A 27,973-nucleotide genomic window follows, 5' to 3' on the forward strand; every position below is an offset into this window, starting at 1 on the left:
AAACTAACATCATATTGTCACTTAAATTCACAAATCTCAAAACATAGCCTTTGCACTATAACACTGATTAGCTAGTTAGTTATATGTACTACTTACAGATTTTCTTCTAGCCAATTAATATACTTATCTTTTATTCTAATGCCTAATTTTAAGTAAACTGGTGCAGCCATGAATGATAAAGCTCCATGGATTCCATCCTCCATATGGTCATGAGAAACTTTAACTCCAACATTTTGAAGTCGTAAGACATACATAAGTCCATCATCTCTTAGAATATCATGTTCACAGGTGAGGATGTAAGTTAAGGGCAGATTTCGCAACTGGGAATAATTGGCTGCCAAGGGTGATAACCTACTATCCAAAAGTATTGAATATGAAGGGTTAAGTTTTCCAATAATTGGTTCAGTATATACATGGTTTTTTTTGTACTTCTCAGGAAGGAAGGTGCTCCAGTTTACCAACTTGAACAGATGCATTGATCCATAAGGCATGTGTTGATTTTTCATCATTGCCTGGGGGAGTGCTTTATCCCGGGTTAAATATAGGCATGCAAGTTTGATTGCCAGTTTCCGTGACAGAAGTGGACCATGCTCATTTTCTCGGTGAGATGGCATAGAGACATCAACTAGCTGTAAGCCAGGGTAAATTAAAGCTTGTGCTTTCAGTTTATTTTTGAATTCTGGATCATTCTGTATCTGAAAAAAGACACAATAAAATGTGAATGAGTCCAAGCCTTCCAAGCTATAGGAGTAGGAAGCTTTCCTCCCATCATATCAGCTCTTATGTAAATAATTATAAGAATAATATAGTACCTCATAGTTAGAAATATTGGAGAAGGCAATGGCACCCCACTCCAGTACTTTTGCATGGAAAATCCCATGGATGGATAAGTCTGGAGGGCTGCAGTCCATGGGGTTGCTAAGAGTCGGACATGACTAAGCGACTTCCCTTTCACTTTTCACTTTCATGCATTGGAGAAGGAAATGGCAACCCACTCCAGTGTTCTTGCCTGGAGAATCCCAGGGACGGCAGAGCCTGGTGGTCTGCTGTCTCTGGGTTCACACAGAGTCAGACACGACTGAAGCGACTTCGCAGCAGTTAGAAATATCAATAACCTCAGATATGCAGATGACACCACCCTTATGGCAGAAAGTGAAGAGGAACTGAAGAGCCTCTTGATGAAAGTGAAAGAGGAGAGTGAAAATGTTGGCTTAAAGCTCAACTTTCAGAAAACTAAGATCATGGCATCCGGTCCCATCACTTCATGGGAAATAGATGGGGAAACAGTGGAAACAGTGTCAGACTTTATATTTTTGGGCTCCAAAGTCACTGCAGATGGTGACTGCAGCCATGAAATTAAAAGATGCTTACTCCTTGAAAGAAAAGTTATGACCAACCTAGATAGCATATTGAAGAGCACAGACATTACTTTTCCAACAAAGTTCTGTCTAGTCAAGGCTGTGGTTTTTCCAGTGGTCATGTACGGATGTGAGAGTTTGACTGTGAAGAAAGCTGAGCACCAAAGAATTGATGCTTTTGAACTGTGGTGTTGGAGAAGACTCTTGAGAGTCCCTTGAACTGCAAGGAGATCCAACCAGTCCATTCTGAAGGAGATCAGCCCTGGGATTTCTTTGGAAGGAATGATGCTAAAGCTGAAACTCCAGTACTTCAGCCACCTCATGCAAAGAGTTGACTCATTGGAAAAGACTGTGATGCTGGGAGGGATTGGGGGCAAGACGAGAAGGGGACGACAGAGGATGAGATGGCTGGATGGCATCACTGACTCGATGGACGTGAGTCTGAGTGAACTCCAGGAGTTGGTGATGGACAGGGAGGCCTGGCGTGCTGCGATTCATAGGGTTGCAAAGAGTCGGACACGACTGAGCAACTGAACTGAAGTAAGTTATACTTTGAGTGCTTTAAAAAGTGTCATGCCACTTTCATCAATAATGATTCACACACAAGTTTACTCACATATGACAACCAAATAAAAAAATAATTATGTAATTCCTATGGACAAGTAGTCTATACTGAAAAATCTGACCCTCAGTAACCTGAGAAGAAATAATGAATGTAATAATAGAATATCATTGCCCAAACTCACATATTAACTAAATTCAAATGGAGTTCGATCAAGTTAAAAAAAATATTCCTAACATACAACTTGTCTTTTGGAAAAAACAGTACAGTGGCACTAGTGATAAAGAATTTGCCTTCATTGCAGGAGACACAAGAGACATGGGTTTGATCTCTGGGTCAGGAAGATCCCCTGGAGTAGGAAATGGCAACCCACCTCAGTATTCTTGCAGGAAACTTCCATGGACAGTGGAACCTAGTGTGTTAGAGCCCATGGGGCCACAAAGAATCATATATGACTGAAGTGACTGAGCACACACATGCACAATAAACAGCTTATCTTTTGGAGAAAACAGTGTAGTGTGGTAGGAAATAAGCATAGTGCTATGTGTGCTAAGTTGCTTCAGTTGTGTCCGACTCTTTGCAACCCCAGAGATGGCAGCCCACCAGGCTCCCCCGTCCCTGGGATTCTCCAGGCAAGAACACTGGAGGGGGTTGCCATTTCCTTCTCCAATGCATGAAAGTGAAAGTGAAGTCGCTCAGTCGCGACCCCATGGACTGCAGCCCACCAGGCTCCTCTGTCCATGGGGTTTTCCAGGCAAGAGTACTGGAGTGGGGTGCCTTTGCTTTCTCCAATAAGCATAGTAATTAATGAAAATTTGAAGGGCAAAAAAAGACATAGAGCATTGTATTTGAAGTTTTTCTTTCTTACAGAAATAAGAAGCATCCTAATATCTCAATCATGGGGTGAGATGAGCCACTGTATATTTTCCTTTCTTTTGATTTTACTCCTACACTCTAAAGAAGAAAACTTACAAGTAATGTGAGGTGCCTAACCCCAGACCAACAGCCTCAATAGTGACATCTGTAGAAATGAATATACCAGTTGCCACTCCACATGAAAGGCTCAGTTTCTGGAGGGTGTTTCTTAATCTTAACCCCTCCCAGAAGTAACTGACATACAAAATAAGAATTAATTGAAATTAACCCCAGTAGAACCTCAGAAGGGAACGTGATATCCAACCAACTGCAAACTATACACTCAAGGTATAATGGGGGCATGGTTTCAAAAAGACAATGAAGAAAAACAAATTTGTCTAACAATCTCTCTTATGCCCTTGATCCCTTCCCAGTGTCCTCCATACAGATTATTTTCTAAATCAACCGGCTTATGTCATAAGCAGAGTGGAAGAAACAACAGCAACCCAAAAACAAAAATGACAGAAGCTCAACCAATACTTTCTCAGGCTAGTAGCAAAGTCATACAAGAGGAGTTAGAAGAGCCTGCTGGTTTTACTGGTAGGTATCCTTCTTCTTATGTTAGTTTTGCTCCATAAAATTTACTTTTGGGGTTAAAAATTATCTATTGTACTGAATTCATTTTTCAACTGTAATAGTTATTGGGGACAACTATTATTTAACTGCACACAGCAATGGTTTTAACATAGACCATTTTCTTTATTACAGTAGTGATTCTTCCAAGCAAGCATGTCTTGTGGCCCAAATGTTGTCTGCTAGCATTCCACTGAAATACATGAACTACAATACCTAAGGAGAACAAAAAATCCCTTGTCATATTAAACAGTAGTTCCTAGACATTGTTCTGTTTCCTTCAAAATTTCCTTCAAAATTAAAAGCCTTATTTAGTATTATATGTCACTTTTCCTCAATGCTGCTAAAGCCACATTGTCTAATGGTAAAACTATGTAAAAGGACAGGAGGGTTTTTTTCTGTTTATTCCACTTAACAGCTTGAAATATAAAACCATTAAAAATATCCTACCAAAGAAAGTGATTTTGTGTTAGAGTTATAGCATGTGTGTATGTGTTATAAATATGTATAACATATAACACATACAGCTTACCAGTTGAGCCACTCCTGCTGCAAGTGTACCCCCAGAACTATCACCTGAAATACAAATTCGATTGGGGTCCACTCCATATTTTGCAAGGATTTTATCATGTAGAAAGTATTTGACCACAGAAACAACATCCTCATAGGGAACTGGAAATGGATATTCAGGAGCTAGTCTAGGGCTTCAGAAAAAAAAGAAAAGAAACAAAGCATATAGGATTAAACTTCAGTTGCATATATCCACGTATCTCTCAATTTAATCAGCAGGTCCAGAGAATAAAATTGGCCCTACTTTGAATCTTTAGTTTCACCAGTCATGCCTGGACTTCCTACTAACTTCTGTTTTTAAAATAAAATGTAGATTCTTGTAGAACGTTTTTAAAATATTGGGTTCTATGGGAGATGAAAGAGATCAGGATTCAGTCTTTATACTCATAAAATTGTATGTAAATTTTTCAGCAAAAGTGCAATCAAAGAGACATGCTCTGTAAGATTTATCAGATTCTCTATGGAGTTGGTGATTAACATTTTTACAATCATTCTTGGGAGTGCACACTAGATTTTAAAAGCACCAAATCTGAGAGAAAATGATTTATAGGTGTCATATTAGAAATTTATCTAGGTAAAAATTCTACAGAATAGAATTCTGTTATCAGAATTTGTATCATAAGCGGAGTACATGAGTATGAGCTTGCATATGACCTGAAAACACAATTCAAAATAAATATTTAAGTATAGTAAGTGATCTTGCGTGACAGCTGTAAATGTCATTCTAAGGCAAATTATTAGAGCATCTGTTAATGCACCCAACTGTACACTGTGTGTATATATATATATATATATATATATATATATATATATAATTTTTCTTCTAATAGTGAAGTAAACTCTATTCGGTAATCTTACTTACTTACTTAGTAAGATTGGGTAATCTTACTCTGCACTAGTAATCTTACTTTGCAAAAGAATTGGTGAATTAATAATGTCAATGCTGCTGCTAAGTCGTTTCAGTCGTGTCTGACTCTGTGAGACCCCAGAGACAGCAGCCCACCAGGCTCCCCCGTCCCTGGGATTCTCCAGGCAAGAACACTGGAGTGGGTTGCCATTTCCTTCTCCAACGTATGAAAATGAAAAGTGAAAGTGAAGTCGCTCAGTCATGTCTGACTCTTAGCGACCCCATGGACTGCAGCCTACCAGGCTCCTCCATCCATGGGATTTTCCAGGCAAGAGTACTGGAGTGGGGTGCCATTGCCTTGCTGCTGCTGCTGCCAAGTCGCTTCAGTCGTGTCCGACTCTGTGCGACCCCATAGACAGCAGCCCACCAGGTTCCTCTGTTCATGGGATTCTCCAGGCAAGAACACTGGAGTGGGTTGCCATTTCCTCCTCCAATGCATGAAAGTGAAAAATCAAAGTGAAGTCGCTCAGTCGTGTCCTACTCCTAGGGACCCCATGGACTGCAGCCCACCAGGCTCCTCTGTCCATGGGATTCTCCGGGCAAGAACACTGGAGTGGGTTGCCATATGCTGACTGGATAACCCCTGCAATCTTGTCATATTGTAACTATATCTAAAATATCTGAAATGTAGTATAAATTAAGGAAAATAACATATCAAAAATGTATTGTTACTTTAAATGTTCTTCAGGGTACAAAAAAAAGAACAAATATCAGAAGTAACTGATTGAATTCTTAAACTCAGTACAATACACATCACAATTTTAAAAGTATCTTAAAATAATAAAGTGGTATATTAGGTTCAATTATAGAGAGAAAGGGAGAGCATCCTAATTATTATAAATTAGACATATCTCTGAAAACATCCAGTTCTTCTGGTTGCCCTACGGCAGCATTAATGAGTAGAACAGCAGTGGTTCCACTTGTATTTTCTATTTAATACCCTTAAGTTTTCAATTAACAAAAATACTACTATGTTCTCTGTTCGCCATTGGGCTAGGAGTCTCTAAGTATGTTTCTGCACTACTTAACTGATTGGAAAATGGGGGGAAAAAACTTCATTATGAAGATGAAATACAGAGAACCCCTGAATAGATCATATAGTACTGGACATTTGCTAGTCTTTCTTGTGTATTGTTGGAAATTTGGGCAAAAATCATTAGCACTTAAGTTCTCTCATTTTGGAATGATTTTAAATTTTCAGATGGTCCCAACATTTTCATCTGATGTTTCTCCAATTAAGAGTATCTATGCCGCCAATATCTTCTAATAAATTATAATGAAAATGAATCTAAAAAAGAATATATATGAGTGTAGCTATACCACTTTGCTGTATACTTGAAACTAACACAATATGATAAATCAATGGCACTTCAGTGAAAAAAAGAATGTCTATAAAATTAATCTTTTGTCACCAACTCAAAAAAAAAAAAAAAAAAACTTCACAAAACTCAACATCCCAAATGTGTAACGGGTAGCTAACCACTTAGACATTTCTAGAAGTACCACAGTTGGGTTGCCAAAGATGTTCAGCCTGTGGTGCCTCTCAGAAGTCTGTCCAGTGACAGAGGTTGAAGGGAAACTGGGTGCCTTTCAGGAAGATAAGATAAGGTAACATTAGTAAAAGTTACTAACATAAATATAAGATCCCTAGGCTCCAAGTCCTTTGGGAGGCTTGGGTGCCTTCTTTGGAAATCAAAACTATGTCACAAGGGCAAGAATTATAATACTAAAAAAAAATCACTGTCTTACTCCACTCCAACAACAACAGCATCAACTTTGTTTGCCGTCCATCTATTCAGGAGGTCCAAAGGTGTATGCTCTGAAATGAAGAAATTAATATGAAAGTCTACCCTGTAAATAAATGGCAATGGAAAACCAACAACACTGTGAAACATGACAGAAATATGATTAATTGGTGGAATCCTCACATTTTCACTTTTCCTGCTGCCACATGTTAGGATCCAGAGATGAAAGATTTGATGGCTGCCATCAAATGGGGAAGGTCATTGCAGAAGAAAATACATTCAAAGAATCATGAGAATACATTTAAAGCTCAGGGAATTAACTGTTAAGTACAATTGAAACAAGTATTGAGAGAGAAGTAGGCTATAAAGTGAAACCACTTTGGAAAATAAGAATACCTGTACCAGTACTTGGATGCCACACTAAAGATTTCTTTGTCAACAAGGTGATAGATATTACCAAAGAATTTAGTTATAAAATTTATGACCAGATTTGCATATAACAGAAGCAAATTAGAAAAAGGGTGACATAAACAAGGAAATGGTGGTGAGCAAAAAAAAAAAAAAAAGGAGAAGCAACAGAAGGAAATAAAAATGATAATTTTTTTAAGCATGGAGAGAGAAAAAGCTATTTAGGAAGATAGGTGGACAGAATTGGTTATTAAATGTAGATGCTAAGGAACAATAAATAATTGATTGTAATTCTCACATTGATAAAACGACAGCTGAGGAGGAGTTCCTCTGCTTGTTTTCTTGAAGTTGTTTTTACTTTTGTTGTTTATTTGGGTTTATTTTTTTCCTAGACTATGGGGGTGGGGACTAGATATGATTCAGGTTGTTTAATCATGCTAACCTTATATTATCTGCTGCTGCTGCTGCTAAGTCACTTCAGTCGTGTCCGACTCTGTGTGACCCCATAGATGGCAGCCCACCAGGCTCCCCCATCCCTGGGATTCTCCAGGCAAGAACACTGGAGTGGGTTGCCATTTCCTTCTCCAATGCAGGAAAGTGAAAAGTGAAAGGGAAATCACTCAGTCGTGTCTGACTCTTCGTGACCCCATGGACTGCAGCCTATCAGGCTCCTCCATCCATGGGATTTTCCAGGCAAGAGGACTGGAGTGGGGTGCCATCGCCTGTGGTTCCTCCAAATATACTGGCAAGCTCTGAAATTCTATATATATTGATCTTAAACTTAAGACCGTGGTTACAGCTGGAGGTACAGCTTTGGAAATCAACAGCATAGGTGTGAGGGGTAGTGCTGAAAAGTGGAAAGGTCTAAATAAAAGAGCATGAGGAGTCAAAAACTAATGAAAGGACTACTGGAGAACACAAATATTTATAAAATGTAAAAACAGGCCCATTTTGTGCATTTGTTTATGTTTGCTTTATTTTAAAGAAGGAGAAGCATGTGAAGTTAAGGTGGAGAGGCAAAAGTCAAAAGAAATTGGTTTCATAGAAACCAAGGGAGCAAAGAATTTCAGTGAAGCAAAGATGAGGGATCATTGTCAAATTACACAATTTAAGAAGTCTTAAAGGAGAAATTGGATTCCACAGTGTATAAAAATGAGCCTGAGAAAGATAAGAGTGATAAGTGACTACCTAGAGAGAGATATTTGGAAACAAAGAAGATTAAGGTAGAAGATGTTGTAACATGTTTAAGTGCCAATAGAGAGGACACATTTATAGATAGAAGAAAAATACTGATTAAAATTTTAACAATAGTAGGAAATATGACCACAGACAAAAAAGAGATTAAATCTTAGCAAAGATAAAAATGCATTTTTCTACAGTATAAGTAGAAAGAAGTAAAGTTAAGAATTAATACAGTCCATAATTTTTGAGGACACATATGGTTGGCAAGGAGTAAAGAATAGATGGGTGCTGAATTTGCACAGACATCCTTGATAGATGAGGGAGGATAAGCTGAGAGACTTGAAAGAGCATGAGGTTTTGAAAGTGGCATTGATATGAAGGACAGTAACTAAATACACACAAGAGACAACATCTTGAAACCACCTTGAGGGTTTGTAGGATGAAACTGCTCACCAGTGGTATGAGGGTTAAACCTGTTGATCCTGCTGACAGGCCTTGGTTTGGGTTTTGGTTCCTCCACTTGCTAATAGGACTTGGAACAAATTACTGAACCATTCTGTAGCTACCTTACCTCTAAAAGCATGATAATAATACCTATCTTAATATTGTGCTGCTGCTGCTGTCACTTCAGTCGTGTCCGACTCTGTGCGACCCCATAGACGGCAGCTCCCCCGTCCCTGGGATTCTCCAGGCAAGAACACTGGAGTGGGTTGCCATTTCCTTCTCCAAAGCATGAAAGTGAAAAGTGAAATTGAAGTTGTTCAGTCATGTCCGACTCTTCATGACCCCATGAACTGCAGCCTACCAGGCTCCTCCATCCATGGGAATTTCCAGGCAAGAGTACTGGAGTGGGGTGCCATCGCCTTCTCTGATCTTAATATTGTGAGTATCTATCAAATAAGAGTGGACCACTCACCAAACTACCGTAGCATTTGTGATTATTTTGAAATGTTAACAGATCACAAAGTCAAAATTCTGGGTATAATCACTCAGGCTGTGTCTCTTTGGTGAAAGGAGTCTTTTCATTTGTTTCTTACATTTTGAAATTCCTTCAATACAATATCAATTATATTCTGTGCTGTATGGTGAATCAATAATATCAATAGTCTAAAAGCAACTGTGTACATATGTGTGTTTGTGAGTGTGTGTGTATATGTTTGAGCGTGTTTGAGTTTGTGTCTGTTTGGGAATGTGTATGAGTGTGTAACTGTCTTAGCTATTCCATCATACCTCTTGGAATCATCTCCAAATATTAGACAGGAATATACTTGAGGAGAGGAACTTGATTACTCAGGTGTATTTTATTTTTCAAGTTCAAAAATATGCATTGGAGTCTAAGCCTCAAAGTGATAAGTATTGATGCATCACTGTCTACAATATGAATATGTATTTGCTACTTGGAAGTTGCAGATATTATCACTTCTGAACAAACATTTAAATCATCTTATTCACTTCTGTTTTTCTGAACCTAAAATCAGGCCTTAGGTAATTTCAAACCCAAGCTTTAAGTTTACCACTTGAATCTCCCATTATACATTGTCAGTGTAACTTTATTTGATAATAACTTTTTTAAAGCAAAAATCTCACCTGATATTTTTATGATTTATTTACAAAAAAGTATATGAAGATATATATATGAACCTTGACTGACACAGTTTATCTCTCTGCTAAGTACACTTACTTACAAACATAAATTATATCAGCAAAAGTTCTGCCAAATATAATATACAAAGATTATTTTAATATAAATACTTATAATGTGCAACACATACAAACACATATACTCACACACATTTGCTTATATAAAAAGTACTTACTGTAACTTCCTAAGACAAAGGCACCACCATGAATAAAAATTACAGCTGGTCTCTGGCTTTCTCTCTTCCTCTTTGGCAAGTACAAACGTACTGGAATATCACTAAATGTTGTATCCATCACTGTAACATTTTCGTCTGAAATTGGTTGTGTATAGTCCAGTTTTACTAGTATGGCCAAAAAATCTTCAAGTCTTTTAAGGCCTATTTTTTCCAGTATCGTAGCCTGTCAAAACAAACAAAAAATTTAGAACTTTAACTATTTCAGTTTTTAGTAATATGTAATCAAAGAGGAAAAATAAAAAATGAATACTGTAAAACTACTAGAATTCATCAATGAATTTGGTAAAGTTTCAGGTTGCAAAATTAATACACAGAAATCTCTTTCATTTCTATACACTAACAACAAAAGATCAGAAAGAGAAATTTAAGAAGCAATTCCATTTACTGTTGCATCAAAAAGAATAAAATACCTAAGTATAAGCCTACCTAAGAGACAAAAGACGTGTACTCTGAAAGGTATAAGATGCTGATGAAAGAAATCAAAGAAGAAACAAACAGATGGAAAGATATGCCATGTTTATGGATTGAAAAAAAATCAATATTGTCAAAATGACTATACTACTAAAGACAAACTACAGATTCAATGCAATCCCTATCAAATTAACATTGGCATTTTTCAGAGAACTAGAACAAAACAAACCAAAAAAATCTCAGAATTTGTAAGGAGACACAAAAGACCCTGAATAGCCAAAGCAATCATGAAAAAGAAAAACAGAGCTGGAGGAATCAGGCTCCCTAACTAATACTACAGAGCAACAGTCACCAAAGAGTATAGTATTGGCACAAAAATAGAAATATAGATCAATGGAACAGGATAGAAAACCCAGAAATAAACTCATGAACCTATAGTCAATTAATCTATGACAAAGGAGGCAAGACTACACAATGTAGGAAAGACAGTCTCTCAACAAATGGTGCTGGGAAAACTGGACAGCCACATGTAAAGAAATGAAATTAGATCATTCTTTAACTTCAGACTGGAGAAGGGAATGGCAATCTACTCCAGTATTCTTGCCTGGAGAATCCCATGGACAGAGGAGGAGCCTGGCGGACCACAGTCCATGGGGTCGCAAAGAGTCGGACATGACTGAGTGACTAACACACTAACTCCATACACAAAAAATAAGCTCAAAATGGATTAAAGACCTAAATATTAGACCAGACACTATAAAACTCTTAGAGGAAAACATAGGCAGAACACTCTCTGACATAAATCACAGCAATATCTTTTCAATCCATCTCCCAGAATAATAAAAATGAAACCAAAAATAAACAAATGGTACCTACTTAAAAGCTTTTGCACAGCAAAGGAAACAATTAACAAAAAGACAACCCACAGATTGGGAGAAAATATTTGCAAATGATGTGACTGATAAGGGGTTAGTCTCCAGAATTTACCAACAGCTTATGACACTTAATAGCATCAAAACAACCCATTCAAAAAATGGTCATAAGACTTGAATAGACATTTCTCTAAAGAGGACACACAGATAGCCATCAGGCACATGAAAAGATATTCAACACCACTAGCTATTAGAGAAATGCAAATCAAAACTACAATGAGATATCACCTCACATCAGTCAAAATGACTCTCATCAAAAAATCCACAAACAACAAATGCTGGAGAGGATGTGAAGAGAAGGGTACCCTCCTGCACTGTCGGTGGGAATGTAAATAGGTACAGCCACTATTGGAACAATATGGTAGTTCCTTAAAAAACTAAAAGTAGAGCTACCATATGACCCTGCAATCCCACTCCTGGGCATATATCCAGGAAAGAATATGGCCTGAAAAGATACATGCACCTCAATGTTAATTGCAGCACTGTTTACAATACCCAAGACATGAAAACGACCTAAATGTCCATTGACAGGGGAATGGATAAAGAAGATGTGGTACATATATACAATAGAATATAACTCAGTCGTTAAAAAGAATGAAATAAGGCTATTTGAAGCAACATGAATGGACCTAGAGAGTGTCATACTGAGTGAAGTAAGTCAGAGAGAGAAAGAGAAATATTATATGACACCCCTTATATGTGGAATCTAAAAAGAAACGATACACATGAACTTACTTACAAAGTAGAAAGAGATTCACAGACAAAAAACTAACTCACATCTGCCCAAGGGAAGGGATAGTCAAGGATTTGGGGAAGATCATGCCAAACTGCTATATTTAAAATGGATAACCAACAAAAACCTATTTTATATCGCATGAAACTCTGCTCAATATTATGTGCCAGGCTGGATGGGAGGGGTGTCTGGGGGAGAATGGATACATGTATATGTATGACTGAGTCCCTTCATTGTTCACCTGGAACTATCACAGGATTGTTAATTGGCTATACCCCAAACAAAATATTTTTAATATTAAAAAATTGAATAAATATAATAATACTGTAGAGGTCTCAATGTACATCCTAACACATACGCTATCAGTCAGCTCAGTTGCTCAGTTGTGTCCAACTCTTTGTGACCCCATGAATTGCAGCACACCAGGCCTCCCTGTCCATCACCAACCCCTGGAGTTCACTCAGACTCACGTCCATCGAGTCAGTGATGCCATCCAGCCATCTCATCCTCTGTCGTCCCCTTCTCCTCCTGCCCCCAATCCCTCCCAGCATCAGAGTCTTTTCCAATGAGTCAACTCTTCTCATGAGGTGGCCAAAGTACTGGAGTTTCAGCTTTAGCATCATTCCTTCCAAAGAAATCCCAGGGCTGATCTCCTTCAGAATGGACTGGTTGGATCTCCTTGCAGTCCAAGGGACTCTCAAGAGTCTTCCACAACACCACACTTCAAAAGCATCAATTCTTCGGCGCTCAGCTTTCTTCACAGTCCACCTCTCACATCCATACATGACCACTGGAAAGACCATAGCCTTGACTAGACGGACCTTTGTTGGCAAAGTAATGTCTCTGCTTTTGAATATGCTACCTAGGTTGGTCATAACATTTCTTTCAAGGATTAAGCATATTTTAATTTCATGGCTGCAGTCACCATCTGCAGTGATTTTGGAGCCCCAAAAAATAAAGTCCGACACTGTTTCCACTGTTTCCCCATCTATTTCCCATGAAGTGATGGGACCAGATGCCATGATCTTCATTTTCTGAATGTTGAGTATTAAGCCAACGTTTTCACTCTCCTCTTTCACCTTCATCAAGAGGCTTTTTAGTTCCTCTTCACTTTGCCATAAGGGTGATGTCATCTGCATATCTGAGGTTATTGATGTTTCTACCAGCAATCTTGATTCCAGCTTGTGCTTCTTCCAGCCCAGCGTTTCTCATGATGTACTCTGCATAGAAGTTAAATAAGCTGGGTGACAGTATACAGCCTTGATGTACTCCTTTTCCTATTTGGAACTGGTCTGCTTTTCCATGTCCAGTTTTAACTGTTGCTTCCTGACCAGCCTACAAATTTCTCAAGGGGCAGGTCAGGTGGTATTCCCATCTCTTTCAGAATTTTCAACAGTTTATTGTGATCCACACAGTCAAAGGCTTTGGCATAGTCAATAAAGAAGAAATAGATGTTTTTCTGGAACTCTCTCACTTTTTCCATATAGTTTCTTCTCAATAAATCCACATATATAGTGTTTTTTAAATGAGTAATCTGATCAATTTACTTGCAGCTTATCTTATATTGGTCTACTTATTTCTTAATTATAAATTTTATCTGAAAAATTATCTGGGAAAAGATTTGCAACTTCTTTGTATGGGTATTCAAAATATTTTCATTTAATTCATTGTAATTTAATTTATATAAAATTTCAGAAAGTGTATACTTAACACTTTATTAATAAAGCTATGCCCATTGTTTGAACTGCAAACACATTCTTGTTTTTAATAAAGACTTGGAGAAAAAAAAAACATTATTTGTAAATTCTATGCCATTGGAATAAAGATCTCTTTACTGTTTTTGGTAGGCTTCTAATATCTTTGTAGTATCTTCCGCTGAATAGTCACAAAAAAAGAATTGTGAAATACTGTGGGGGAAAAGAACATTACACAGCATTTATTATTATAGCTACCTGAGGTTGTTATAATTTTATGAGGTTTTAAAAAAATCATATAAGCTGTCTGCTTTAATGATGAGGATACTGAGACCTAGAAAGTCCCAGATTCTGACCCAAGTTAGATGCCTAGTAATTGACAAGATGTAAATACATTTTTCTAGACCACTGTGATATATACTACTGGTACTCCTCTTTCAGTTCAGTTCAGTCGCTGAGTCGTGTCTGAATCTTTGTGACCCCATGAACCGGAGAACACCAGGCCTCCTTGTCCATTACGAACTCCCGGAGTCCACCCAAACTCATGTCCATTGAGTCGGTGATGCCATCCAACCATCTCATCCTCTGTCGTCCCATTCTCCTCCTGCCCTCAATCTTTCCCAGCATCAGGGTCTTTTCAAATAAGTCAGTTCTTTGCATCAGGTCGCCAAAGTATTGGAGTTTCAGATTCAGCATCAGTCCTTCCAATGTATATTCAGGACTGATTTCCTTTAGGATGGACTGGTTGGATCTCCTTGCAGTCCAAGGAACTCTTGAGTCTTCTCCAACAACAGAGTTCAGAAGCATCAATTCTGTGCTCAATATTCGTTATAGTCCAACTCTCACATCCATACATGACCACTGAAAAACCATAGACTTGACTAGATGGACCTTTGTTGACAAAATAATGTCTCTGCTTTTCAATATGCTATCTAGGTTGGTCATAACTTTTCTTCCAAGGAGCAAGAGTCTTTTAATTTCATGGCTGCAATCACCATCTGCAGTGATTTGGAAACATAGAAAAATAAAATCTGACACTGTTTCCACTGTTTCCCCATCTATTTCCCATGAAGTGATGGGACCAGATGCCATGATATTAGTTTTTTGAATGTTGAGCTTTAAGCCAACTTTTTCACTCTCCTCTTTCACTTTCATCAAGAGGCTTTTTAGTTCTTCTTCACTTTCTGCCATAAAGGTGGTGTCACCTGCATATCTGAGGTTATTGATATTTATCTGGGCAATCTTGATTCCAGCTTGTGCTTCCTCCAGCCCAGTGTTTCTCATGATGTACTCTGCATAGAAGTTAAATAAGCAGGGTGAAAATATACAGCCTTGACATACTCATCTTTCCTATTTGGAACTAGTCTGTTGTTCCATGTCCAGTTCTAACTGTTGCTTCATGACCTCCATATAGGTTTCTCAAGAGGCAGGTCAGGTGGTCTGGTGTTCCCATGTCTTTCAGAATTTTCCACAGTTTATTGTGATCCACACAGTCAAAGGCTTTGGCATAGTCAATAAAGCAGAAATAGATGTTTTTCTGGAACTCTCTTGCTTTTTCCATGATCCAGCGGATGTGGGCAATTTGATCTCTGGTTCCTCTGCCTTTTCTAAAACCAGCTTGAACATCTGGAAATACACAGTTCCCGTATTGCTGAAGCCTGGCTTGGAGAATGTTGAGCATTACTTTACTAGCATGTGAGATGAGTGCAATTGTGCAGTAGTTTGAGCATTCTTTTGCATTGCCTTTCTTTGGGATTGGAATGAAAACTGACCTTTTCCAGTCCTGTGGCCACTGCTGAGTTTTCTAAATTTCTGGTATATTTAGTGCAGCACCTTCACAGCATCATCTTTCAGGATTTGAAATAGCTGCACTGGAATTCCATCACTTCCACTAGCTTTGTTCATAATGATGTTTCCTAAGGCCCACTTGACTTCCCATTCCAGGATGTCTGGCTCTAGGTGAGTGATCACACCATTGTGATTATCTTGGTCTTGAAGTTATTTTTTGTACAGTTCTTCTGTGTATTCTTGCCACCTCTTCTTAATATCTTCTGCTTCTGTAAGGTCCATACCATTTCTTTCCTTCATTGTGCCCATCTTTGCATGAAATGTTCCCTTGGTATCTCTAATTTTCTTGAAGAGATCTCTAGTCTTTCTCAATCTGTTGTTTTCCTCTATTTCTTTGCATTGATAGCTGAAGAAGGCTTTCTCTCTCCTTGCTATTCTTTGGAATTCTGCATTCAGATGCTTATATTTTTCCTTTTCTCTCTGCTTTTTGCTTCTCTTCTTTTCAAAGCTATTTGTAAGGCCTCCCCAGGCACCCATTTTGCTTTTTTGCATGTCTTTTCCATGGGGATGGTCTTGATCCCTGTCTCCTGTACAATGTCATGAACGTCCATCCATAGTTCATCAGGTACTCTGTCTATCAGATCTAGTCCCTTAAATCTATTTCTCACTTCCACTGTACTCCTTTACATATAATTAATTGCTAAATTATGTTTTACAAAAGAGCCTATAAGAAATGGATGGGAGAAAAACAAAGAGATTGAACAATCAGACAAGAAAAAGAAAGAAAAGGAATCCAGATTGGAAAAGAAGAAGTAAAACTCTGTTTGCAGATGACATGATCCTCTACATAGAAAACCCTGAAGATACCACCAGAAAATTATTAGAGCTAATCAATGAGTATAGTAAAGTTACAGGATATAAAATTAAAACACAGAAATCCTTTGCATTACTATAAACTAACAATGAGAAAACAGAGAAATTAAGGGAACAATCCCATTCACCATTTCAATGAGAAGAATAAAATACTTAGGAATAAATTTACCTAAGAAACAAAAGACCTATATATATAGAAAACTATAAAACACTGATGAAAGAAATCAAAGATGATATATACAGATGGATAAATATACCATGTTTGTGGATTGTAAGAATCAATATCATGAAAATGAGTATACTACCCAAAGCAATCTAAAGATTCAGTGCAATCCCTAACAAGCTACCAATGGTATTTTTCACAGAACTAGAAAAAATAATTTCACAATTTGTATGGAAACAAAAACCTGGAATAGCCAAAGCAATCCTAAAAAAGAAGAATGGACTGGAGGAATCAATCTGCCTGACTTCAGACTATTCTGCAAAGCTACAATCATCAAGACAGTATGGTACTGTCACAAAGACAGAAATATAGATAAATGGAACAAAACAAAAAGCCCAGAGATAAATCCATGCACCTATGGACACCTAATCTTTGACAAAGGAGGCAAAAATATACAATGGAGAAAAGACAATCTCTTTAACAAGTGGTGCTGGGAAAACTGGTCAACCACCTGTAAAAAATGAAACTAGAACACTTGCTAACACTATACACAAAAATAAACTCAAAACGGATTAAAGATCTAAATGTAAGACCAGAATCTATAAAACTCCTACAGGAAAACATAGGTAGAACACTCTGACATAAATCACAGCATGATCCTCTATGATCCACCTCCCACAATAATGGAAATAAAAGCAAAAATAAACAAATGTGACCTAATTAAACTTAAAAGCTTTTGCACATTGAAGAAAACAGGGTGAAAATGCAGCCTTCAGAGTGGGAGAAAATAATAGCAAATGAAACAATTGACAAAGAATTAATTTCAAAAATATACAAGCAGCTTATGCAGCTCAATACCAGAAAAATAAACAACCCAATCAAAAAGTGGGCCAAAGAACTAAACAGACATGTCTCCAAAGAAGATATAGAGATGGCTAACAAACATATGAAAAGATGCTCAACATCACTCATTATCAGATAAACGCAAATCAAAACCAAAATGAGGTACTATCTCATGCCAGTCAGAAAGACTGCCATCAAAAAGTCTCCAAATAACAAATGCTGTAGAGGGTGTGGAGAAAAGGGAACCCTCTTACACTGTTGGTGGGAATGCAAACTAGTATAGCCACTATGGAGAAGAATGGAAATTCCTTAAAAAACTGGATATAGAACTGCCACATGATCCAGCAATCCCACTGCTGGGCATACACACCAAGGAAACCAGAATTGAAAGAGACATCTGTATCCCAATGTTCACTGCAACACTGTTCACAATAGCTAGGACATGGAAGCAACCTAGTTGTCCATTGACTAATGGATAAGGAAGTTGTGGTACATATACACAATCGAATATTATTCAGCTATTAAACACACACACACACACACACACACCTTTGAGTCAGTTCTAATGAGGTGGATGAAACTGGAGCCTATTATAGAGTGAAGTAAGTCAGAAAGAAAAACACCATGCAGTATATTAACACATATATATAGAATTTAGAAAGATGGTAATGACAACCCTATATGCAAGACAGCAAAAGAGACACAGATGTAAAGAACAGACTTTTGGACTATGTGGAAGAAGGAGATGGTGAGATGATTTCAAAGAATAGCACTGAAACATGTACATTACCATATGTAAAACAGATGACCAATGCAAGTTCAATGCATGAAGCAGGGCACTCCAAGCTGGTGCCCTGGGACAACCCAGAGGGTTGTGGTGGGGAGGGAGGTGAGAAGGGGTTTCAGGATGGGGGGACACTTGCACACCTGTGGCTGATTCATGTTGATATATGTCAAAAACCACCACAATATTTTAAAATTATCAGCCTCTAATTAAAATTAATTTAAAAAACAAAATTAAATTGAAAAAAAGAAAGGAAAGGTTCTCTGATAGAAGTAACTTGACCAAACTTAAAAAATAATATTTACTTAAGGAATAATGAATCATAAATACTCTGCTTGTCTGCATAGTACAGGCTTGAAGTAGAAATTTCAGCATATTAACATTTCTAAATAGCTCTAAAATACTACTGATTTCAAATAAAAACGCACATGCACACTTCCCAGATGGCTCAGTTTAGAATCCGCCTGCCAAGCAGAAGAGGCTGATTTGATTCCTGGGTCAGAAGATTTCCTGGAGAAGGAACTGTCAACCCACTCCAGTATCTTGTCTGGAAAATTCCATGAACAGAAGAGCCTGGCAGGCTGCAGTCCTTGTGGTTGCAAAGACTCAGACTGAGGAGTTGAGCCTGTACACACATAGAAGCAAAAATCCTTAACAAAATATTAAATAACATTCCCTGATATTGAAAAATGACAATCCATTATTATCAATTGAGTTCTGCCCCAGAAATGCAAGATTAGTACACTATTTGTAAATCAATGTAATTCATGATACTAATACAGAAAGAAAAATTATATATGCTCATCCTAATATACAATTATAATAACAGATGCAGAAAAACAATTTGGCTTAACTCATCACCTATTCTTGATAAAAAAAAAAAATCTCTGCAAACTTATAATAAAAAGAAACTTCTTTAATCTGATAAAGGATATCTACCAAAAAAAAATCATATTTAATAGTGAAAGACTGAATGCTTCGTCCTAAGGCAAGGATATCTGCTCTATACTCAACAGAATTCTGGGAAGTCCCAGTCAGGGCACTAAGGCAGAGAAAGAAAATGTCACACAGGCTGGAAAGAAAAGGATAACAGTTTCTCTGTCTCTATTTCCAGTCAACACAATTATCTAAGCAAATATTATGGGATTTACCAAAAACCTTAAAAAACAAATAAGCATGTTCAGTCTGAACAAAATATACAAGTGAATATACATAAGAAACATCATTTCAAATGTAGCAATAAACAAAAGGAAATCAAAATTTAAAAAAGTATCAATTTTAACAGCACCAAAATTAAATTTTTAGTTATATAACAATATACATATAGAGTCTTTATCTGCTGAATACTGATGGGAAAACACTGATGGGAGAAATTAAAGACCTAATTAAATTGAGAAATATTCATAAACTGATCAGAGACAATATTGTTGAACTGACAGCTCTTTCTGAATTGGTTTACAGAGTCAACAAATTTCAGACAAAAAGCTCATCAGAATTTTTAGTCACTACTAAAAATTATGATTAATGGTGATTAATTATAATGATCAAAGCAATTTTGGTAATTAAGAAAGGTTGGTGGACTCCTACAACCTGGTTCCAAGACTACTGAGAAGCTAAAGTAATCAAAACCGTGTAGCATTGCTGAAAAGCTGGACTCACAGATCAAGGGAAGAAAAAGGAGTCGGTTCAAAAATAAACCAACACAGGGACGTCCCTGGTGGTCCACTGGAATCTGCCTTCCAGTGCAGGGGACACAGGTTCTATCCCTGGTCTGGGAACTAAGATCCCACATGCCTCGGAGCAACTAACCCTGTGTGCCACAAGTAGAGTCTGTGCACCACAAGAAAAGATCGTACATGACATGACGAAAATTCTGCATGCCACAACTAAGACTGACAGGGTAAAATAAATAAATATTTTTAATAAAAAGGAAAAAAATAATACAACTATGTCCAATTTATTTTTGACACAGATACAAGGCAATTCGATGAAGAAAGGTAGTAAGTGTTTCAACAAATGATTATGGAACAACTGGACATCCATATGCAAAAAGAATGTACTTTGACCAATTCCTGACACATTATATAGAGATTAACTCATAATGGATCCACTGAGCAGTGTGTGCTCAGTGTCCAACTCTTTACAACCCCATGGACTGTAGCCTGCCAGGCACTGTTATCCATGAAAATTTCCAGACAAGAATGGGTTGCCATTTCCTACTTCAGGGGATCTTCCTGACCCAGGGACTGAATCTGTGTCTCTGGCGTCTCCTGCATTGGCAGACAGATTCTTTACCACTGAGCCACCTGGAAAGCCCAATGAATCCAGTACCTAAATGTAAAATGAAAAACTGCAAACCTCTCAGAAGACATGATAGGAGAAAATCAGTGATCTTAGATTAGGTAAAAAGTTCTTAGATACAATGTTAAAGAAGGAAAGCTTTACTTTTTGGAAAGCTAAATTGGACTTCAATGACATGTAAAAGTTTTTGCTGTGTAACTTAAGACAACAAGAAGAAAAGTCCCAGACTGGGAGAAAATATTTACAAACTAAGTATCTGCTAAAAGAATACACAGGAAAACTATACAAAAAAGGTCTTAATGACCCAGATCACCATGCTAGTATGGTCACTCACCTAGACCCTGACATCCTGGAGTCTGAAGTCAAGTGGGCCTTAGGAAGCATTACTACAATCAAGGCTTGTGGAGTTATGGAATTCCAGCTGAGCTATTTAAAATCCTAGAAGATGATGCTGTGAAAGTGCTGAACTCAATATGCCAGCAAATTTGGAAAACTCAGCAGTGGCCACTGGACTCGAAAATATCAGTTTTAATTCCAATCCCAAAGAAGGGCAGTGCCAAAGAATGTACAAATTACCATACAATTGCTCTCATTTCACATGCTAGCAAAGTAATGCTCAAAATCCTTCAAGCTAGGCTTCACCAGTATGTGAATCTAGAACTTCTAGATGAACAAGTTGGATATAGATAAGCAGAGGAACCAGAGGTCAAACTGCCAACATTCACTGGACCACAGAGAAAGCAAGAGAATTCCAGAAAAATATCTGCTTCTACTTCATTGATTACTCAAAAGCCTTTGACTGTGTAGATCACAACAAACAAAAATTCTTAAAGAGATGGGAATCCCAGACCACTTTACCTGTCTCCTGAGAAATAGGTATTTGAATCAAGAAACAACAGTTAGAACCTTACACTGAACAAGTGACAGGTTCAAAATTGAGAAAAGTGTATGATAAGGCTGTATGTTGTCACCCTGTTTATTTAACTTATATGCAGAGTACATCATGTGAAATGCTGGGCTGAATGAATTACAATCTGGTATCAAGATTGCCAAGAAATGTCAGCAACCTCAGATATGCAGATGATATCACTCTTATGGAAGAAAGTGAAGAGGAACTAAAGAGCCTCTTGATAAGGGTGAAAAAGAAGAGTGAAAAATTGACTTAAAGTTCAGCATTCAAAAACTAAGATCATGTCATCATGTCCCATTCTTCATGGCAAATGGATGGGGGAAAAGTAGAAGCAGTGACAGAGTTTATATTTTTGGCCTCCAAAATCATTGCACAGGTGACTGCAGCCATAAAAATTGCTTGCTCCTTGGAAGGAAAGCTATGACAAACCTAGACAGCATATTAAAAAACAAAGATATCACTTTGCAAACAAAGTGACATAGCTATAGTCAAAGTTATGGTTCCTCCATTTGTAATGTATAAATGTGAGAGTTGGACCATAGAGAAGGCTGAGCACCAAAGAAGTGATGTCTTCAAACTGTGGTGCTGGAGAAGACTCTTTAGAGTTCCATGGACTGCAAGGAGATCAAACCAGTCAATCCTAAAGGAAATCAAAATCATTGGAAGGACTGATGCTGAAGCTGAAGCTCTAATACATTGGCCACCTGATGCAAAGAACCGACTCATTGGAAAAGATCATGGCTCTGGGAAAGACTGAAAGCAAAAGGAGAAGAGGGGCACAGAGCATAAGATGGTTGAAGTGAAATGAAGTGAAGTCACTCAGTCATGTCCGACTCTTTGCAACCCCATGGACTGTAGCCTACCAGGGTCCTCCCATGGGATAGCATCACTAACTCAACGGACGAGAATCTGAGCAAACTGGAAGAGAGTGAAGAAAGCCTGGTGTGCTGTAGTCGATGGGTTTGCAAAAAGTCTGACACAACTTAGCACTGAACAACAACAACAAATGACTTGTATCCCCAATAGGAAGAACTCTGTATAGTTAAAAATAGCAAAACAAAGAACCAATCTTTCAAAATGGAGGAAAAATTAAACATGCATGTCACCACAAAAACATGGAATAAGATATAAATATATGAAACAATACTCAATACTTGTAATCACAAAGGAAATGCAAATGTGTACCACAATCAAATATTTTGAAACAATAATAAAATTGCTCTTAAAAAATTGAAAATATTAAGTGTAGAAAAGACACAGAACAACTAAAACTTTCACGTTTTGCTGGTCTGAATGCCAAATTGTACTGGCTCTTTAAGACCCAGAGGGATGGTACGGGGAGGGAGGAGGGAGGAGGGTTCGGGATGGGGAGCGCGTGTATACCTGTGGCAGATTCATGTTGATATATGGCAAAACCAATGCAATATTGTAAAGTTAAAAAATAAAATAAAATGTGAAAAAAAAGTGACAGACCCAAAACAAACAAACAAACAAATAGGCAATTTGCTATATGTTAAATACACATTTATAATATTACTCAAAACATCTAATTCTAGGTATTTACCTGGTAGAAATTAAAATTTTTGCTCTTTCAAAATCCTGTATATGAGTGCTTTACCAGCTTTATTCATATCCACTCCAGTGGGAACAACCCAAATATCTTTCAACTGTTTATTTGGGATAAACCATGATACATCCAGCTTCCCTTGTGGCTCAACTGGTAAAGAATCTGCCTGCAATGCAGGAGACCTGGGTTCAATCCCTGGTTTGGGAAGACCCTGGAGAAGGGAAAAGCTACCCACTCCAATATTCTGGCCTGGAGAATTCCATAGATTGTATAGTCCATGGGGTGGCAAAGAGTCGGACATGACTGTCTTTCACTTTCACTTTCATGATACAACCACATAAGGGAATACTACACAGCTTTAGAAAGGATTGAACTTGTGATACTCTCAATGCATAGATTACTTTAGAATATATCTTTCTTTTTATTTATTTTATTTTTGGCTGTGCTGGGTTTCTGTTGCTGTGTAGGCTTTCTTTAGTTGCAGTGAGTATGGGCTACTATAGTTGCAGTGTAAGGGCTTGTGGTGGCTTCTCTTGTTGAAGAGAATGGCCTATGAAGTGCATGTGGAATCTTCTCGGACCAGGGATCAAACCCGTGTCTCCTGAATTGGCAGGTGAATTTTTAACCACTGAACCACATGGAAGTCTCTCAAATGTATTATGTTTAGTGAAATCCATTAAGCTGGACTCACAATTCCCATGCAGTATAAACCCATCTGGGCTTCCGAGGTGGCTCATGGGTAAAGAACTCACCTGCAATGTAGGAGACACAGGAGACACAGAGAGGATCCCTGGGAGGAGAAAATCCCATGGAGGGGGGCATGGCAACCCACTCCAGTGTTCTTGTCTGGAGAATCCCATGGACAGAGGAGACTAGCAGGCTACAGTCCATAGGGTCTCAAAGAGTCAGAAACGGCTGAAGTGACTGAATACACACACACACACGCACACACAGATACACAAACATGAACCCATTTATGGTATTTCAAAAACACAAAGTGTACAGGCATACAATGATCAGCAGTTACCAGATGTTTAGGGTGTGGAAGTGTTTACTAAAAAGGGAAGCATGAGGTGATTTGGGGGGTTATGTTTTCATGTTTGATTTTGGTGCTGGTTACATGAATCTCTACCTATATTAAATGACATAGGACTGTATAACCAATAGGCTGACTTTTAATTTGGCGTAATGTTGAAGGAAAGTAGAGTCTGAATATAGACTGTTTGGTTTGAATCTCAATTCTAAAAATTATTACCTATGTGTCTTTGGTTTTCTTATTCCCTGTGCCTCATTTTCCTCATTTATAAAAAGAATAACTATAGTGACATCTTCAAAGTGCAGTTGTAAGTGTTAAATAACAGTTTTAAGGAAATTAAAGCATGAAAGGATACATCATAAGTGCCCAATAAATTTTAGTTTTTTTTTCATTATCAATACATGTGAAAAACACTCTTAAATATTTTCATTGCTGGTTGAAGATAATCATAGTGAAGATAATTTCCATTTAGCAGATAATTATCACTTTAAAATGAACTCTACTTAATGCACTGTGGTGACCTGAATGGGAAGGAAGTCCAAAAAGGAGGGGATATATATATATGTAAATGGATTAATTTTTCTGTACAGTAGAAACTAACACAATATTGTAAAGCAATGATACTCTAATAAAAATTAATTTAAAAAATTAACTTTTTTAGGGTGTGGCCCCTCATTTCTGATTGTTCTGATGATGGGAGTAGATGCTTACTAGATTTCTACTGAACAAACACCAGCTACCATTTTAGACATCACTACATGCTGTCTTGGAAAACATGCCCTCTTACTCTCATAGTAATGCTGCAATTTGTTTATAGATTTCTCACTTTGCAGTTGAAGAACTTGAGCCACAGAAAAATGAAGTAGACTCTTTTAAGATCTGGACTTCAAGTTCATGCTCTGTCTTCTACTTTCAGTCAGTTCAGTACAGTTGAGTCACTCAGTCATGTCCGACTCTTCATGACCCCATGAATTGCAGCACGCCAGGCCTCCCTGTCCGTCACCAACTCCCAGAGTTCACTCAAACTCACGTCCATTGAGTCGGTGATACCATCCAGCCATCTGATCCCCTGTCGTCCCCTTCTCCTCCTGCCCCCAATCCCTCCCAGCATCAGAGTCTTTTCCAATGAGTCAACTCTTCGCATGAGGTGGCCATAGTACAAGAGTTTCAGCTTTAGCATCATTTCTTCCAAAGAACACCCAGGGCTGATCTCCTTTAGAATGGACTGGTTGGATCTCCTTGCAGTCCAAGGGACTCTCAAGAGTCTTCTCCAACACCATAGTTCAAAAGCATCAATTCTTAGGCGCTCAGCTTTCTTCACAGTCCAACTCTCACATCCATACATGACCACTGGAAAAACAATAGCCTTGACTAGACAGACATTTGTTGGCAAAGTAATGTCTCTGCTTTTGAAATGCTATCTAGGTTGGTCATAACTTTCCTTCCAAGGAGTAAGCGTCTTTTAATTTCATGGCTGCAGTCACCATCTGCAGTGATTTGGGAGCCCCCAAAAATAAAGTCTGACACTGTTTCCACTGTTTCCCCATCTATTTCCCATGAAGTGATGGGACCAGATGCCATGATCTTCGTTTTCTGAATGTTGAGCTTTAAGCCAACTTTTTCACTCTCCTCTTTCACTTTCATCAAGAGGCTTTTTAGTTCCTCTTCACTTTCTGCCATAAGGGTGGTGTCATCTGCGTATCTGAGGTTATTGATATTTCTTCCGCAATCTTGATTCCAGCTTGTGCTTCTTCCAGTCCAGTGTTTCTCATGATATGCAGCCAATAATATGAATGTCTAACTCTGTAGTCTTGTTTTTCCACATTATTTTATCAAGAATTGTTGCACATTATAAAATTTATTTATGACAATAACAAAGTGATTATCACTTGAGCAATTAGAAGCTGATTGCTAAAATAATTGCATGTATATATGAGCAAATACAAAAGCCATTTCTATTTTACATATGCAATATTTTAATTCTGTTTTGCATTTGATAAACTAGAAGTTGAATTCTACAGTTGCATGGTTTCAGAATGTACTAACATTGATGAGGCAGGGCAGTAAATTAGCATTCGTTACTCTGAAGTTTAAAGCTATAGAAGCTCTTCAGACAATAACATGGCAGTTTCTCTGTAGGGCTGGCACTTGCTCATTTTTCTCTCTAATTCAGTGAATGAAAAGGTGGAGCATTCACAATAAAAGGGAACACTGAGGGCAACAGATCATTCGGCACACTTTTAACTTTAGACAGGAAATACCTTGGGATCTAGTTTGACAGATCTGTCACCTCCTCTAGGTAGCACACTAGACAAGCACTTCCCTGGTACCATGCACCGCTCTCCCTTCTCTGATCATTTATTGTCTGTTGATGCATTGTCCCTCAAACTTCCTATTGTTCACATATTTATAAGGCCTCCAGTTAGCAGCATGCTTTGATAGAGAGCCTGATACTTTCAGTGAGGTAGATCTTAGTTCAAATTCTAGTATTGTCACAATAAAATCTAAAATGTAGCAATATAGTATTGAAGATAGACAAAAGCAGTGGTTTTCAAGGTATGGTCTTAGAATTCTTGTGGGTCTCTGAGAGATATTCAGGAAATGATACTTCCTGCCTTTTTTAAAAGTCCAATTTCCTCATGAGCATGTAGTGGAATTTTCTAGAAGCTACATGACATGTAATATTGCAACAGGTTAAATGCAAAAGTAGATGGTGACTCCAGCTCTCTTCCATAAAGTGAGACATAAATGAGATTTACAAAAATGGAAAACAATATCACTATTATTTATTTTAACTTCTAATAGGCTTGTTATATTAACATCATTATCATTATTAAGTTCGTTGATTTCTTTCTCTCTCTCTTTTTTTTTCCACACTGTGGGGCATGCAGGACCTAAGTTCTGCTACCAGGAATTGTACATAGGCCCCCTGCAATAGAAGTGTGGAACCTTAACCACTAGACTACCAGGGAATTGTTATCTAATGAGGTCAGTTTCTAATGCAAATACTAATAACTATAACCCACATTAAAAAAGTTCATTTAGTCTCAATATTTAAAAGGTATAGAGTTCTGAAACTAAGAACTTTAAAAATGACTGATAGAGACACTAAACCAATACAGGTACTAAATGTACATCTAAATATAAAAACATAATCAGTATACATAAGTAAGTTTAAGAAAATACATGGTTAGTTTTTCTCAGGAATATAAAATATAAATTGCTTTAAAATCCCTTCAATTTTCCACTTAAATAATATTATTTCTTTTATTCTTGGCACAGTATATTTTGCATTTATTTTACCAGCAAAATTTTATCTCCCATGTTTTATACAGATTCAATAGAGTTTATAATGATTTATCAAATTAAACAGATTAATAATATTTGAATGATCTATCTTAAAAAAGTCATTTTCAAAATACTAATTACAAGAAACTTTACATGTGCTTGTAACAAGGAATCCCAATTCCCTGGAAAAAAAAAAATTACCACAAGTGAAGTAGTTTTTATAGCAGCATCCATGATCCTTACTTTCCATGGTTCTTCAATGTTTTCTGGGATTGGTGTAAAAATATAAAAAGCACAAAGAATACAAGTCAGTCCAAAGCACAGAGCTTTGTACCCCATGATATTCTTTTCACAACCTCTGGATAGTGATGATACAATGTCCCCGTATATATACTAAAATGCTAAGTAGTAGGACAAAGGTACATGACAGAGTCTCTCAAGTAATCTGACTGTGTTAACCATGCTGACCTAAAATTCAGTTCCAAGATTAACAATGACCAGTTGTAACTGGTTCAACAGTTACACACACACTGTATCTGAAACACAGTTCACA

The 27,973-nt window shown here is 37.5% G+C and overlaps 1 protein-coding gene across 1 annotated transcript; it reads right to left on the reverse strand.

Annotated features, from left to right (window-relative positions):
• Positions 1-92: 92 nt before the first annotated feature.
• LOC102285037 (arylacetamide deacetylase-like 2) lies at positions 93-27,759 on the reverse strand. The gene is made up of 5 exons (XM_005909461.2): positions 27,622-27,759; positions 10,038-10,260; positions 6,635-6,704; positions 3,941-4,112; positions 93-695 (listed from the first exon to the last, which is right to left on the reverse strand). Exons 1-5 carry the CDS (start codon positions 27,757-27,759, stop codon positions 93-95), a joined length of 1,206 nt encoding a protein of 401 aa, XP_005909523.2.
• Positions 27,760-27,973: the final 214 nt, after the last annotated feature.

This window comes from Bos mutus, chromosome 1 (genome assembly GCF_027580195.1).
Source record: "Bos mutus isolate GX-2022 chromosome 1, NWIPB_WYAK_1.1, whole genome shotgun sequence".
Classification (NCBI taxonomy): Eukaryota; Metazoa; Chordata; class Mammalia; order Artiodactyla; family Bovidae; genus Bos; species Bos mutus.